The sequence below is a fragment of the Lentinula edodes genome, assembly GCF_021015755.1.
Source record: "Lentinula edodes strain Le(Bin) 0899 ss11 chromosome Unknown C8R40scaffold_12, whole genome shotgun sequence".
Classification (NCBI taxonomy): domain Eukaryota; kingdom Fungi; phylum Basidiomycota; class Agaricomycetes; order Agaricales; family Omphalotaceae; genus Lentinula; species Lentinula edodes.
The window spans coordinates 364715-378448 of record NW_025764318.1 but is presented as its reverse complement, the minus strand read 5'-3'; the positions used below and the strand labels follow the sequence as shown (position 1 = coordinate 378448).

Here is a 13734-nt window from a genome sequence, read left to right as displayed (position 1 = left end):
TGTAGTCCTCCTTCATCTGGCCCTCAGAGCATTTCACCATTTCTCACATAGGTTGCTTCGAAGTTTAACTCATTGGTGCTGGCGCACCTCATCTTTGACGGATGTGTAAGCACAATACATATCGTCTTCTGTTGCGTCGTCTGAAAATGTAGACAGCCCTGCAGACTTTATTTGCATACATATAGGCGACCACATATCACCCAGTCCCAAAGTTTATCGACCAGTTGGCTCATAATCCGAATCGTCACTTCTCTTTCGTTTACGATTAGGGGTCACAGTCAGTTTGGTCGTTGCATCCTTGCCTTTTTTCCGACTCCTTGATTTGGTCTTCATGCCCTGCTTCGTGGATTTCTGGTGCGATGAGCTCCAGAGTTTTGACTCATTTGCCAACCGAAGTTGAAAGTCTGCATCATAATCCATACATTCCATTGTCCACATCAGCAGGAGCTACCCAAAGTGTTTGTATGCATGAGCAAGAACCGGAAGATAGTGTCAAGTGGAACGAACCTCTTCGCCGGTTTGAAAAGCCTTCAGAATGCGGTCTTCTGAGATGTCTTTAAATTTGGTTCCGGATTTCTTTGCTCGTTTGAGCTTATTGTTAACCTCCGCCACGGAAGGTCTCCTGCCTAAACGGTCTCGGAGTAAGATGCGCGCACGGACAATAGTTGCCCAGTCACGTTCAGCAATATTCTCCACCCATGTACCTTTCACCTGGAAAAATTGTCAAGGGATGTGATGAGAGCGCAATACATCAGAGCAATTACTCACTTTCTCTGATAGATTTTCCCATTCCGATGGAGCAAGTGCCCTGGAGAAGGACACGGTATACTGACCGACATATAACCAGTGACTTGGCTTCAGACGCGTCAAAACCCTCTGGCTGACTTTCGCCCATCCAGGCTGTTCAGCGTCTTCAAGCTCTTTTGCAGTAGGATTGATATTTGAAAGCCAAAAATTATCATGTGAGAAGAATAGTCCAGATTGACCTGGGATCGTTGGTGCAACAGGATTATAACTCTTCGAAAGATACATGAAATCGTTGAGACCATGCTTCCTAAATTTGTCTTTGCCTATCGCCGGAAATGTGTACTGTGTATTACCACCAAAAACGTTGGACATAAACTCGCGAGACACGTCAACTTCACAATGCAGCCTCTGAGTGGGGTTCAGGACGTATGGTTTTATTCCGTCAAGCATTGAGAGGACAGTTGATGCAGGGATAGGAGGCACAAGGGTTTCTTTCTTGACTTCCAGTTCCGGCTGGTACATAAGTATGCACAGTCAAAATGTAGTCCAGGTTGTTTTCGTCGTTGCAACGCACGTTTTCCCTTTTCAGAAGGATTGCTAGAGCCTTTTTCTCTTCTTCTTCTTCTTCGAGTTTCATAGCAGCCTCTAAAGGAGCCTCTTCATCGGTTGTATCACCAACGGAGTCGTCTTCGTCTGTATGGCGGCGTTCCTTAGACCCGGACTGTGAGTTCATGGTCTCCTGGACATGAGAGCCGGAGGCTTACTATCAGTACGAATACTTCTTTCTTCATTCGTTTAGCCATCTTTCGGAGGAAATGACCAGGTCCCAAAAGACTATTGGTGGACACTGGAAAGCTGTGGAAAGTTGTTGGCAATGGAAAGTAATGAAGTTGAACTTAACTTATTACAATGTAGATTCTCACGTTTTCATGCGATGGTGCATATAACGATAAGAATCAGACAATGAAATTCCTTCCACATTGTTATGAAAGCATCGGCATACATCCTCTACTTCTACTGAACGCAACCACCACAACTCCCGTATAATCAAGCATATTACAATATCAACTCCAAGGACTACATGTATCAGGATCATGAAACAAGTTGCATGTTGTACATAAAGGGTATGCATATGTACGACAACCATAAATTCCCTTCTTATATTTCCACTCCCCTTTGAAACCAGAATCAACGATTGAAAGCATTGAGAAGCTGAGACTAGTGGGGAAGCTGGCTCGCCGCTGCAATTAAAGTGGCAAGTGAGTGTGATGGTTGGGAAGACTCCGCGTTCGATGAGGTAGATTCCGAAGCTCCTTCGTCTTTGGATTCGTCCGGAGCGGAGGTAGAGGGGGGCTGTTTGCCATTAGGGAATTTGATGCCTAGAGTGGCAAGAGCAGCATTCCACTCTTGCTCAAATTTCGCCATAGACGCTTTTAAAACCTCATTCTCTCGTTTGAGCTCGTTGATCGAGTTATCTTCCTCTACTTCCATGTCTGGAACGGTGTCCGTCGAGGAAGTAGACGTTATTGAAGCAAGGGAAGAGGACTGGACGGAAGCAAGAGATCGTGTAGAGGATGAGAGAGATAATACGGTTGTTCGAGGAGTCACGTATGGTGTTGGAAGCCCTTGGTCAACAGACGTAGGAATAGCGTTTGCAGAAGCTCCCAGAGCCGCTCGGAGGACCCGAACCTCATCTTCGAGTTCGGCTACTCGGCCGTCGAGGTAGACTAGCCTCGCGGACTTCAGTCGTTTAGCATTCCATCCCAATGGACTCTCGTATTCAGAATCTCACCTTCAGAGCTCTACACTTCCTGCTCGCAAGTTTGTTTCTCTCCCTTCGATTTTTAGCTCGAAGAGACAAGGTTTCCGCGTCGACTTGTGAGGAATGGGGCAGTGAGAGACCGTTAGTTGGCGTGCTCGTTTCGCCATTAGTGGTGGTAGTGGAGTTAGGCGGTGGAGGAGAAGGAGAGGGCGATTGGGACATCGCGGACATCTGAGGCGAGATCAGTGCGCCACTCAAGACGAAGGCGGCAAGTGGGCGACTAGTGGTGGTAAACGGTCAAGTTGATGAGTGATGATGGACTGTGACTCAGCAAAATCAAAACTGCACAGAAGCCACGTGGTACTAACTTTTGAGCTCTTTCCAGGTGCACAACAGTGTGCTTGAACGTTGCGGACATAATCTTTGTTCTACTTCACTCCGGAATGCTCTTAAGGCCCCTAGTTATGACCGAATCAAATTCCACTCTCAACATCTCTCATAACCATCGTATGGTGTGTAAAGCTTGAGCTCAGCGCTATCTAGGGTGAACAGGCAAGGCATAATCGTATGACCTGATCACAGAAGCGCCTTTCCTCGCTGAAGGTGACCAACTGGTCTATACCACATTCCGACACTGGACAGGGTTTTGGATTCTTTCTATCATGAGTCACCGATCGCGTTCATGAGTAATTCGCGTTCGTGAGCAATCCATTGCTCATGGTACGCGTCGGTTCGATTTCAAATTTAGCCTTCCTTGATCAATGCCCTGCAAGGCAACAGTGTAAGAGGCTCCGACCGTCAATTTTTCTTTCTCCACCCACAGGCAGTGACAACAGACCTCTCGTTTTTCTGCAGATCGTACAGTCACTTCTCTTCTTCCCGTATTTCACAAATTGGTTTGGAAGAACCCGATTGGTATGTGTTCTCAGGCTGTTACTGCCATCTCAATGTAGGTACACTGCAATTCGAGAGCGTTTGGCTCACAGTTCACAATATAAGTTCGTGCCTAAAGTTCCCGTAGGCATAACTAGAACCAGCGACCCCGTCGCTCGTTTGCTCAAACCTGTTCAAATCAAGCCCCTTCCGGTACAATGTACATGGTAGAGCCGAAGGACCTTCCGAAGTTCTGAGCTAATCACCAAGCGCTGAAGCGCTGATAGCTCGCTTACCTTGACATCCAGGGATACCGGACCCAGGATGCAACCTGATGCAACACTTACTTAAATGGAAGTTTCGGCTCTAACGAATTCATTGCAAACATTATGGTCGTCCTCGAGATATCTTCACTCACATTTGAGACCCACACCACTGGACTGTCGTTGTTGAACTCTGCGAAATGTTATCGACCTCTGCAATCAGACTCAACGCGAGATTATCAGGTAAAGCAGGGACTGGTGTTGCTGATGGCTCATGGAACTGGATATCGTGCGTTTATTTATGTATTCCCTCCAGGATGCTGATTTTGACTCTTGTTTTCTTCGTTCTCAGACAAAGAACACTGGGAACCAACAATTGAACAGTTATTCAGTCTTGAATCCGAGCTTACATCAACAAAATCGCCGCCAACACCTACTATCCGCGAATGCTGGGCAATAGATGTCCAGAATCACGGCGAAGCTGCGGTGTTAAACGAACGGATTACTAGAGAGAAACCGGAGGCTTGGTGTACGCATCGTTCTGCTATAGATAGTGGGCATTTGTACTGACTATATCATAGCAATTTGGGACTATGCCGACTCGTTCGTCACCCTCAGACGAGACATCCTTGGCTCTAACCCCAGTTACCGAGATAACAAGTTCGTCTTGGTCGCTCATTCAGCTAGTGCTACTGCTGCGTGAGTTGTCGTACTTCTACCCCATGCTCATTGAACGGCGATTGACTGTAACAAACCACCAGCATCCTCGCAACAACCTTCTTCCCCCTCCCCATTCTCCAAACTCAAAATATCTTTCACTCTCTCGTCCTCATTGAGCCCGCAATCGCACCTACTCCCGCATTCGTTGATCCCGCCCTACATACGCCTCTATATCGCGCGATATCACTTCTCATGACAAATCGCAAAGACACTTGGGCGTCGAAGGAAGAAGCGAGGGTATGGATGGAGAAAAAAATACCCTGGGGGATGTGGGATGCAAGGGTGTTGAAGGCATATGTTGACTTCGGGTTGGTGGATAACGCGAAAGGAGGAGTGACGCTGAGTTGCACGAGACAAACTGAGGCATTGGCTTATGAGAGGGGAATAAGACAGAGTTTACCTGGGCTGTGGCAGCTGAATCTGCTGTGCAGTGCGAATGCTCATGTAGGCGATAACGAAGCAGGTAAAAGAACGGCGTCTAAATCCAAAGGAAGCCATAAACCAATCATACCAATTCACATCGTGTGGGGTGATATTGATGATCTATTTTCGCGAGAGATGAAGGATCGTTTGGAGGATTCAGAACAAGGGAGGGTGTTCACTTCTGTGACGAGGGTTGAGGACGTTGGGCATATGGTCAGTATGGGATCAAAGTTCGTTTTGGGGTTGCATTGAATTCCATTAATTAGATGATACAAACATCTCCTCAAGCAACGGCGAAGGCTTTATGGGACATCTTTTCAGAATCGACCCCCGACGCGGTCAGTTTTTTAGGAGAGAACTCTGAAGATCAGGGGACGCAGAAGCCCAGGAATCAACGTCGGGGTAATTTGCATAGCAGACTTTGATAGGACACGCAGTGACCTAAGAGTAGCTATTTAATGTGGTCCAGTACATGCCTTTGAGGTGATCTCCTGGGACCAACATTTAGTGAATGTAGCAAATGGTATGAGTCAGAGATAGATAGAAAATATGTGAGTGGTCAACACAGCAGTCAGCAAACAGAGAAGTTGGGAGACATTCAGATTCAATTGAACAAGGCAAAGATGCTAAATAGTAGATTTATAATTGCAGACAACTTTCAACTACTATGTACAGAACTAATCTGGGTCCCTGACTACTGGAAATACAACAAGAAATTCTACCTGAGCCAGATTAAAGAGCAGCAAAGTAACCAATGTAGTGGGCAATTTGGTTTACCATTGCAGTTCGACTTTCATTGGCACCTTCTGGGAAATAGTGCTGATACCATCCCAATGCTTGATCATGTGTAAGGTCATTAAGAACATTGATATTCTGAAGCTCTGGCTAAAAGGAACATGCATCATCAGGCTAGCAAGTATGACTAAATATGGAGAAAATATACCAAATTCAAGGCAGGACTTGGAAGATTACCATTTTCATCATGAACAGCAGCAAATGGCATCCTGAGACCATCGCCTTTTGCCTGGTTACTTAAGACAACTAACTCTCGTCTCATGCGACCAACATCATCACGAAGGCCTTGGACTTCCTGAAGAATAGGGGCAAGAGCTGCTTGGAAAGCACCATTGAACCAAGCTGGGACTGCATTCATGTAAAATATGTGATAGAATCTACATATATTGTGAGTCACCACCAGCTGGTGCATTTTGTGTAGCGACAGTGAGTGGGTACTGCACGATTTCACCACATTCTGCGTCCGTCGGGGCATTGGCAAGGGTCCCACCTTATTAGTGATATAAAAAAACATCGAAATAGCAGTAAAGATAAGACTATACATTGCAAGTTTATATCGGTCTCATACACACGTGCTCTGTCAATGTCCTCGTTAGGTGTCCCCACGGGCATTCCATGATGGCTAGCTAAAGTATATGCAAGTACTCCCCGTTGTTGAATTACACATTGTTCGGAGGTGCGACAGCACCGACAAGGACTAGCCACTCAGCTACAGCCCCCGCTACCACTGGGTTCGTAAACGTAAAAGATAGCAAACGCATATTGCTTGCTTTCTTTTTTCTATGTATGGTCTGTGCAGGTCACCGACATATTTTACAGGTTGATACAACCGTGCTCTGGGCAATCAAAACAGAGGAATTCCCAGCTGATGTATCTCCTCAGGTGGATATGACACGCTGTTGATGATGTCTCGCCAGCCTCCATGTTTGCTGCCTCTCTTTCTCCTTCCCCGTCCAGCAAGAGCCTTGCCTCTTCTATCCCTCTTCAGGCTATACCCGTCGTCAGTCTGGCATGACTGTCGATCAAGACATGTGATCACTATATCGCCCACTCTTGTACACTCGCTCTTTACACTAATATCATGTCTTCATCGACTCACCAATTTACTCGCTTCTCGAGTGACACTTTAGAAGGGATGTTTGATGGAGATCCGGACTCTGAATGGTCACTTAGGATATACAAAGAACTTTTCAAAAAAGAAGAAGGCTCGCAAGACTCGGAGTTTAACAAACATACACGTCGCATATACAAGGTTTGGCCCCGAGATCCCAAAGGAGGAGGGAAACCGTGCCTAATGTCCGACTTGCGCGAGCTTTCTGCAGGGTATAGAACGAATAACAGTTACCACCTCTGGGGTGCGACAATCCTCGACTTTTACATGTTCCGAAGCTTCAACGATGAATGTGCTGATGCGATGCTGGGATTCTCAAGTGGAAGTAAGCTATATGCGTGGATGAAGGCTCATGGAGAGCTCTATGCTAAAGATGAATTAGAGTGGGCCGAGATGGAGGAGAAACCGAGGTTGAGACCTGCTGCTGATATTCTAGAGATCATTGAGGCAAAGAATTTGGCGATCTTGATGGGCTCTTGTGGAATTTCGATGCGCGATGATGATGATGGCGAAGCTGAAGAAGAAAGCGACGAAAGCGAAAACGAGACCATCGTATGTAGGCTGTCACCATTTATTCTTCTCTATCATTTCTTACATTCAAGTTCAGAGCGCAATACCACGTCCATTTGACTACGAAAACTACCCTGATCCATGGCCTCTCGTGCCATTCTCATCCAAAGCGCCCACCCTCCAGTCGCCGATTCCTTTTCATCTACTTCCAGAAACATTAATCGTACATGATCCATTTCGTCTTCTCAACGGCGGTGACCCCCCTGACGAGTTAGACGTTGACTGGACTTCTGTCGACGATATCACTCATAGATATAGTCTCAATTTGACTGTTCCCTCTATCAAGGATTCCATCGCCGCAGAACGAGCCAAAATGACTGAGGCAGCCCGGGAAGGCGGTCCAGTGTTCATTGGCTTTTCACTTGAAATCCTGAACCGCACTGAAACAGGGATAGGATCATCGTCTACGGCACAATCTGGTACAGCATTTAAGTTGACTGTCCCTTCACCACCTGCCTCGCCATCGTCCATTCCCGAAGCCCACTTATTCATCAGTCCTACAGAATTCGTCGGAAAGGGCCATCATTCTGTTGTCTACCGCGCAGAGTGGGATTTGCCTCGATCCGTGTTTTCAAAATACGTGATATGTCATAGATGTGTAATAGAAGCCGCGAAGAAGATTTTGTCAAAAGACACGATATCAAACGCAGCTGGCGATACTCGCAGTCCTTCTGATGAAGTTGGGCCTGCAGACGAGATTGTGGGCGGGAACTTCATCTTAAGAAAGAAACATCTTCCTGCGATTGATATGAACTTCGTTCGAGAAGGCCAACGGGAGGACGAAAACACCCCATGTTACAGTGTTCGCGGTGAAACGTTAGACTATCTCGAATACACCGGCGAGTCTATTCCCACCATTCACGTCGACACTGTACCTTGGTACGATTCATCATCAACTGATCCTGCTCCTTGTTCTCACCTCGCTGTCACGTCTTCGATCTCCGGTCCTCTCCCAGGCCCAGTTCCTCCAACAGCATCTGTATCCGTTATTGCCAAGCTATCTGTTTATGATGACAATCACCTTGAGAAGGAGGCGAAATGCTATCAAAGCTTCGGAGAAGACTTTTCGCAGCATTGGTCCGGGTATACAGTTGCGTTACCACTAAGGGATCCGACTCCTACCGGGGCGATTACGCCGAATTTCTATGGGTTCTATTCCAAGGAAGAGGACAAGACAAAAGACAACGAGGAAAAAGTCATAGACCGGGATTCATTTCTCAGCCCTATCCTTTTGATCGAAGATTGCGGCAACCCAATCGAAGTTAAGAAGCTGTCTCTTGATGATAGGTGTGTGCAGCTGCATTTGCGATTATCCTAATTCATTTGACTCTTGCTGACAACATTACCTCTAGACAAGAATGCGCCGCGCTCCTCTTCCGGCTACACCACCACGGGTGGACACACGGTTCCTTCGCACATAGGAACATTGTCATGCAGATAGGTGATCATGGTGACTTCCCGCTGATGAAGTCAAGGAACGATAGACGGTTTAGGCTGATCGATTTTGGGCGGGCGTGGAGTCTAAAGGATGCCATCGAGACTGATCAGTCTTCGAGTCGAAATGGAGATAATAGTAATGGACACGTAGGAGGGACAGAGAGAGAATGGAGGCGCGCGCAGTTTCAAGAGAAGAATGAGGTTTGGAAAACGCTGATGTTCCCGCATCCTATTTAATACCTGCAGAAGATTCTTGAAGATAAAGAGCTAGAGTATCGAAGTAATTGAATAGATGCTCAAATGAAACTATATGCTTTTTTCCAATCTGGATGGAAAAAGTATCTTTTTTTCATTTCATTCTTCGATACTGAGCGCAACCGTTCGTACATAGGAGCAAATTTTGATTTTTCCTCGTTCTCGGTCCTGTTGAAATGGTAACATTCGGTTCATCACTGGTCAAAGTCTTCGCTTACAGGGAGACTTATTTATACGGGTGGTGCGCACCACATGAGAACAGTAACGTATTTTGAAAACAGAAAAAATGTAACTCCCTGGTGACAGTATTCCGACACGGGGAATCGAACCCCGGGCTATCGCGATACACTTTTCTGTGAGAGGCGATAATGTTAGCCACTACACCATATCGGAATGCATGTGAAAAGGTTCCGACTCGTTAAATTGAATAAGAAACTAGTGATTAGGTCATTCGTCGGCGACAATTCCTTCCTTGTACTACTCTTTCTTCCATGCTTGATGTATTTCACGGGAGGTCAGAAACTAGGGACTGAGTCCTGGCCTCGACAGCCTGTTGGTGGGCCACCGCCGCCGACCTCACCTGGATACGGAATCTACAGTCAGCCTCAACATCACCACCAACATAGTCATCTTGGGCCACCCTTAACTCACCATCAGATTTTATCTGGACAACAACCTCCGCAGAACTTAACCAACCACACTCATAATCACAATCACAATCATACACATACTCATCACAATCCTCATTATCCTAGCCCGCCAATTCAGCAACACCATGTAGGGATAAATCAAGGGAGTCCAGCCAGTGCGCCGCTAGCGCAACATTGGCAACAGCAGTTGTTGAAATGCGAGGTGAGTGATATTTGCACTCGTAGGCACCTCTCTTTAATGAATAATCATAATCAGATCATAAGGCAATCTCGCTCTCCGCATCATCGAGCACGAGCCAGTGCAATGGCGTCGCGGACAGTCGCGAAATCAGCTATCCCTATCACCAATCCGAACCCGAACCCGAAACCACCACCAGAAGAGCCATTACTATCGGACTCCCCACCACTGGCCAATGGGAACGCTAGCCACCCGTCGTCGACGGTTGCACCTATCGCTGAACCACCCAGACCGCGGTCAGAGGCAACGTGGACGTCATTAGACATGGGCGGAGTAGGTATCAAGAATCTTCCATCAAATTCTGGCTTATTTTCCTTCAATTTCCTCACAAATCTCTACCTCAATCACAACGGTCTGATCGCAATCCCTCCAGAGATTGCTCAGCTGCGAAATCTGGAGCTGCTGGATTTATCTGGGAATGCATTGACAACGTTGCCTCCAGAATTGGGCATGCTGGTGTCCATGAAAGAGTTTTATCTGTTTGATAATCAGATAATGACAATTCCCCCAGAGTTTGGAACTTTGCACCAGTTACAGACTCTCGGTGTCGAAGGCAATCCTTTGGACACCAACCTCAAAAACCTCATCACCAAGGACGGTACTCCCGCCTTGATAGCCTTTCTGCGGGATTCGTGTCCGGTTTCGGCGCCACCCCAGAATCGAGCGTGGATACCGCTCATTACACCAGTTGAACAAGAAGCCCTACCACCATCGACAGAGACCATCTCCGTCGTATGCTACAATATCCTCTGCCAGCGCGCTGCCACCGTGCGTCTGTACGGATATACTCCCTCCTGGGCGCTGGCCTGGGATTACCGTCGGGAACTCATTCTCTCCGAAATTCTCGCTCATGGAGCTGATTTCATTTGTCTCCAAGAAGTCGACGTGACTTCCTACGAAGACTTTTTCCTCAAACACCTCTCCGAAGCCGGTTACGAATCCGTCTATTGGCCGAAATCCCGTGCCAAGACGATGTCTAACGAGAACGAGCGGCGGTTCGTCGATGGATTGGCGACGTTCTTTCGTGCAGACAAGTACCAACTTATCGAGAAACACCTTATCGAGTTTAGTGCGGTTGCGATGCAGAGAGAAGATTTTAAGAAGACGGAAGATATGTTCAATAGGGTGTTGGGGAAAGACCATATTGCGACTGCGTGTGCATTTGAGAATAGGGATACGGGCTCGAGGGTGCTGGTTGCGAATGTGCATATATTGTGGGATCCCAAGTTCTGTGATGTGAAGCTAGTACATGTCGCGTTGATGGTTGAGGAGGTGGAGAAAATGGCGGAGAGATTCGTGAAGTTGCCACCGAGGTTGTGGCCTGAGCCGGAGACGGCAAATGGGAACGTTGATAGTGTCGATGGCATTGCCGATTCCTCGTTTTCATCATCATCAGAGCTGTCCTCTCCTTTTCCTACCACTTCATCCTTACCCTCATCATCCTTACCACCTTCGTCGTCGTCATCATCACCTCCCGACTCTCCCTCCTCAAAGCCTTCTACACGTCGTCAACGTCCCAAACCACCGACATATACATCTGCCTCGCAAATCCCTCTCATTTTCTGTGGCGATTTTAATTCCATTCCAGGCTCCGGTGTGTACGAGTTTTTGTCAACGGGTACGCTAAGAAAGGACCATCCGGATTTCATGGGGCATGTGTACGGGAAGTATACCGGGGGTGCAGGTTCAGGCCCCGGCTCAGCAGGAGGGAACGCGGATGGCTTGAAAAGCTGGTTAGGGCTGAAAAGTGCATATGCGGCGCCGGCACATGGTGTTCATGGTGCACATTCTAGAGCGCCGCAATCGCTGCACCAACAGCAGCAACAACCACTGCCGGTTTCGGGAACGAGGACACCGGGCTCTACTCCTGCGCCTGGCGCATCGAATAATCTGTTGTCGATTCCTGCTTCCACTTCCCTCACCCATACCTCCTCTTCTCTTTTAAGATCTTCCACCTCCTCTCCTTCACCTGAACTCCTTCCAACGACCAACTACGTGTCCTCGTTCAGCGGTGTTCTCGACTATATCTGGTACTCTGGTTCCAGCCTCGGAGTGAACGCCGTCCTGGGTCAAGTCGATCCGGTGTACATGAGTAAATGTGTGGGATTTCCGAATGTTCATTTTCCCTCAGAGTGAGTCCCTTGTTGTTTGTTCTTTTGGTTTTCTTTTTTTCTGGCTCTTTTTCCTTTGACTCTATTTCTAACAACTACCCCAATTCGTTATCGCAGTCATATATGCATCATGGCCGAGTTCCGGGTCAAGCCTCCAAGGGAAACGACGTCGTCGTCAAAAGACGAGCATGGACATTTACCATTCTCGTGAAAGAATAAGGGTTAGGAAAGGAGAATCTGAATAAAACTATCCCGATGTCAAGCGATATTTGTACTTTGGGGTGTACGTCGAGTGTATTCTACTACCGTTCCTTTTATCTTATGTTCACTCTCGTTCGTTTACTTGCTTGTATCTCTCGTATCGTGTCTGTCCCTCTTTACCCCACAATCGTGACCACCTATAGCCCACTTCTTTTCTTTATCAAGTTCTTTGTCTATACTTTCTCTCTATCGAAACGGTTTTTTCAGTCACTCTCTTTATTTTTCATCCAGCCATTGTATACTTTGTGGTACTTTGTGGTACATATAGGTTACATAGGTGTTTTTTTTGAATTTCTTTGCTGCCGTTTTGCCTGTTTAAATTTTTTCAAAGCCACGAATAGGTGCATGTGCTACGTATCTACTGTTCATACGAGTTATTTTCATGTGTACTGATCTTCACTTCACCTTCTTCTGTGCCTACTGTTCGTTACTTTCTTTTGTGCTCTTGTGTATGTATATACTTATGTTTTCCTGTTGCTGCTGTCATTAGCGTACGTTGTCTCTGTCCTTGTCTGTTATGTTTGTTTCTTCTTTGTTTGTCCCGTGCCTTCCTGTGCTAAGTGTCCATTCCCACTGAACTAGCTCTTGGACTAGTCTGAGGATCTGATCTGATTGATATTTCACGCTTTGCCTCCTACGACAGGGACTGTAGTTTTCCTATAGCTAAGTCTCATCAAATCTCACTGTTCAAATCAATGTTCTAAAATTGTGTCACACAACAATCCAACCTCGTTTACATGATGTGAACAAAAAGATGAATGCGAAAACCCTAAACTCTTGCTCGTTGGAAGAGCATTCATTATCTAACAAGATGATTGTCAGAACGAATATGAAAGCCTTCTATGCATAGACAATTTACCCCAGTGACGGTTCTACAGAATGGCTAAATTGGACCTCATGTTTGGCAAGTGAGACCACCGTTGCCGTCACCGCAAGCTATGGAGGGTAATCATCAGTTCAATCCTCTCATTTAACTGTGAAGTCACCGACATCCGTCCAAGACGTTACCATCCTTATAAAACTTGCATGAGCTGCCATTCTTATGGGAGCAGTTCTTGGGACAACGACAGGCACTGTCGGCGTCCGGGGCGACAGCGTTGACAGAGACAACGGCAATGAGAAGAGCAGAGAGGATGGTGAAAAACTTCATGGTCACTGAGGAGAGTGTTGGTAGTCGAGATGATGCGAAGAGAGTGTGTTTTGTGTAGAGGACCGGCCTGAGGAATTCCACCTCAAGGACAGGCCCTTTTAAACCTGGTTCGAGCAGTGAGGTACGTACCTAGTACCAAATGAGTATCATTGTTACAAGTCTCAAGTTCACGACCCACATATCTCGTTAACCAGATCATAGCCTTCTACCGCTCTTACGGCTGCAAGAGCGGGTGGTCCTCGATTGATGAGCTCAGGCAGTAGTTTAGGCTTAGTGGCTACATAGTACTACCAGTGCCACTGAAGCAGTTCGTTGGCGCGCTACCTCCGTTCTCCTTTTCCTCATTTTCAGATAGTAAATAGCTTGAG

General features: G+C 46.9%; 6 protein-coding genes and 1 non-coding gene across 7 annotated transcripts; 3 read left to right on the top strand and 4 right to left on the bottom strand.

The window, feature by feature from the left end:
* Positions 1-213: 213 nt before the first annotated feature.
* C8R40DRAFT_1042086 (uncharacterized protein) lies at positions 214-1197 on the bottom strand (the record flags this gene model as incomplete). Its single annotated transcript, XM_046224055.1, has 3 exons — positions 214-447; positions 508-711; positions 769-1197. The coding sequence occupies 3 exons, from the start codon at positions 1195-1197 to the stop codon at positions 214-216; spliced, it is 867 nt and encodes a 288-aa protein (XP_046087772.1).
* Positions 1198-1756: 559 nt separating this feature from the next.
* C8R40DRAFT_1184126 (uncharacterized protein) lies at positions 1757-2927 on the bottom strand (the record flags this gene model as incomplete). Its single annotated transcript, XM_046232984.1, has 3 exons — positions 1757-2487; positions 2540-2789; positions 2878-2927. The coding sequence occupies 3 exons, from the start codon at positions 2925-2927 to the stop codon at positions 1966-1968; spliced, it is 822 nt and encodes a 273-aa protein (XP_046087771.1). The 3' UTR covers positions 1757-1965.
* Positions 2928-3346: 419 nt separating this feature from the next.
* Positions 3347-5417, top strand: C8R40DRAFT_1098233 (Alpha/beta hydrolase family-domain-containing protein). The gene is made up of 6 exons (XM_046227801.1): positions 3347-3458; positions 3531-3934; positions 3998-4174; positions 4227-4344; positions 4407-5001; positions 5055-5417. Exons 2-6 carry the CDS (start codon positions 3772-3774, stop codon positions 5211-5213), a joined length of 1212 nt encoding a protein of 403 aa, XP_046087770.1. The 5' UTR covers positions 3347-3458; positions 3531-3771; the 3' UTR covers positions 5214-5417.
* Positions 5418-5520: 103 nt separating this feature from the next.
* Positions 5521-5941, bottom strand: C8R40DRAFT_1169197 (uncharacterized protein; the record flags this gene model as incomplete). The annotated part of the gene is made up of 2 exons (XM_046231340.1): positions 5521-5673; positions 5732-5941. The coding sequence occupies 2 exons, from the start codon at positions 5939-5941 to the stop codon at positions 5521-5523; spliced, it is 363 nt and encodes a 120-aa protein (XP_046087769.1).
* Positions 5942-8267: 2326 nt separating this feature from the next.
* Positions 8268-8779, top strand: C8R40DRAFT_994917 (uncharacterized protein; the record flags this gene model as incomplete). Its single annotated transcript, XM_046236758.1, has 2 exons — positions 8268-8551; positions 8617-8779. Coding segments are annotated over 2 exons (447 nt in total), but the record flags the coding sequence as incomplete, so codon positions are not given.
* A 485-nt stretch (positions 8780-9264) lies between these two features.
* C8R40DRAFT_t98 lies at positions 9265-9349 on the bottom strand. The gene has a single exon. It is a non-coding gene; the product is annotated as a tRNA-Glu (tRNA).
* Positions 9350-9454: 105 nt separating this feature from the next.
* On the top strand, positions 9455-12166 carry C8R40DRAFT_1068458 (Endonuclease/exonuclease/phosphatase; the record flags this gene model as incomplete). Its single annotated transcript, XM_046226016.1, has 4 exons — positions 9455-9554; positions 9738-9808; positions 9863-11976; positions 12073-12166. The coding sequence occupies 4 exons, from the start codon at positions 9455-9457 to the stop codon at positions 12164-12166; spliced, it is 2379 nt and encodes a 792-aa protein (XP_046087767.1).
* Between the last annotated feature and the right edge of the window lie 1568 nt (positions 12167-13734).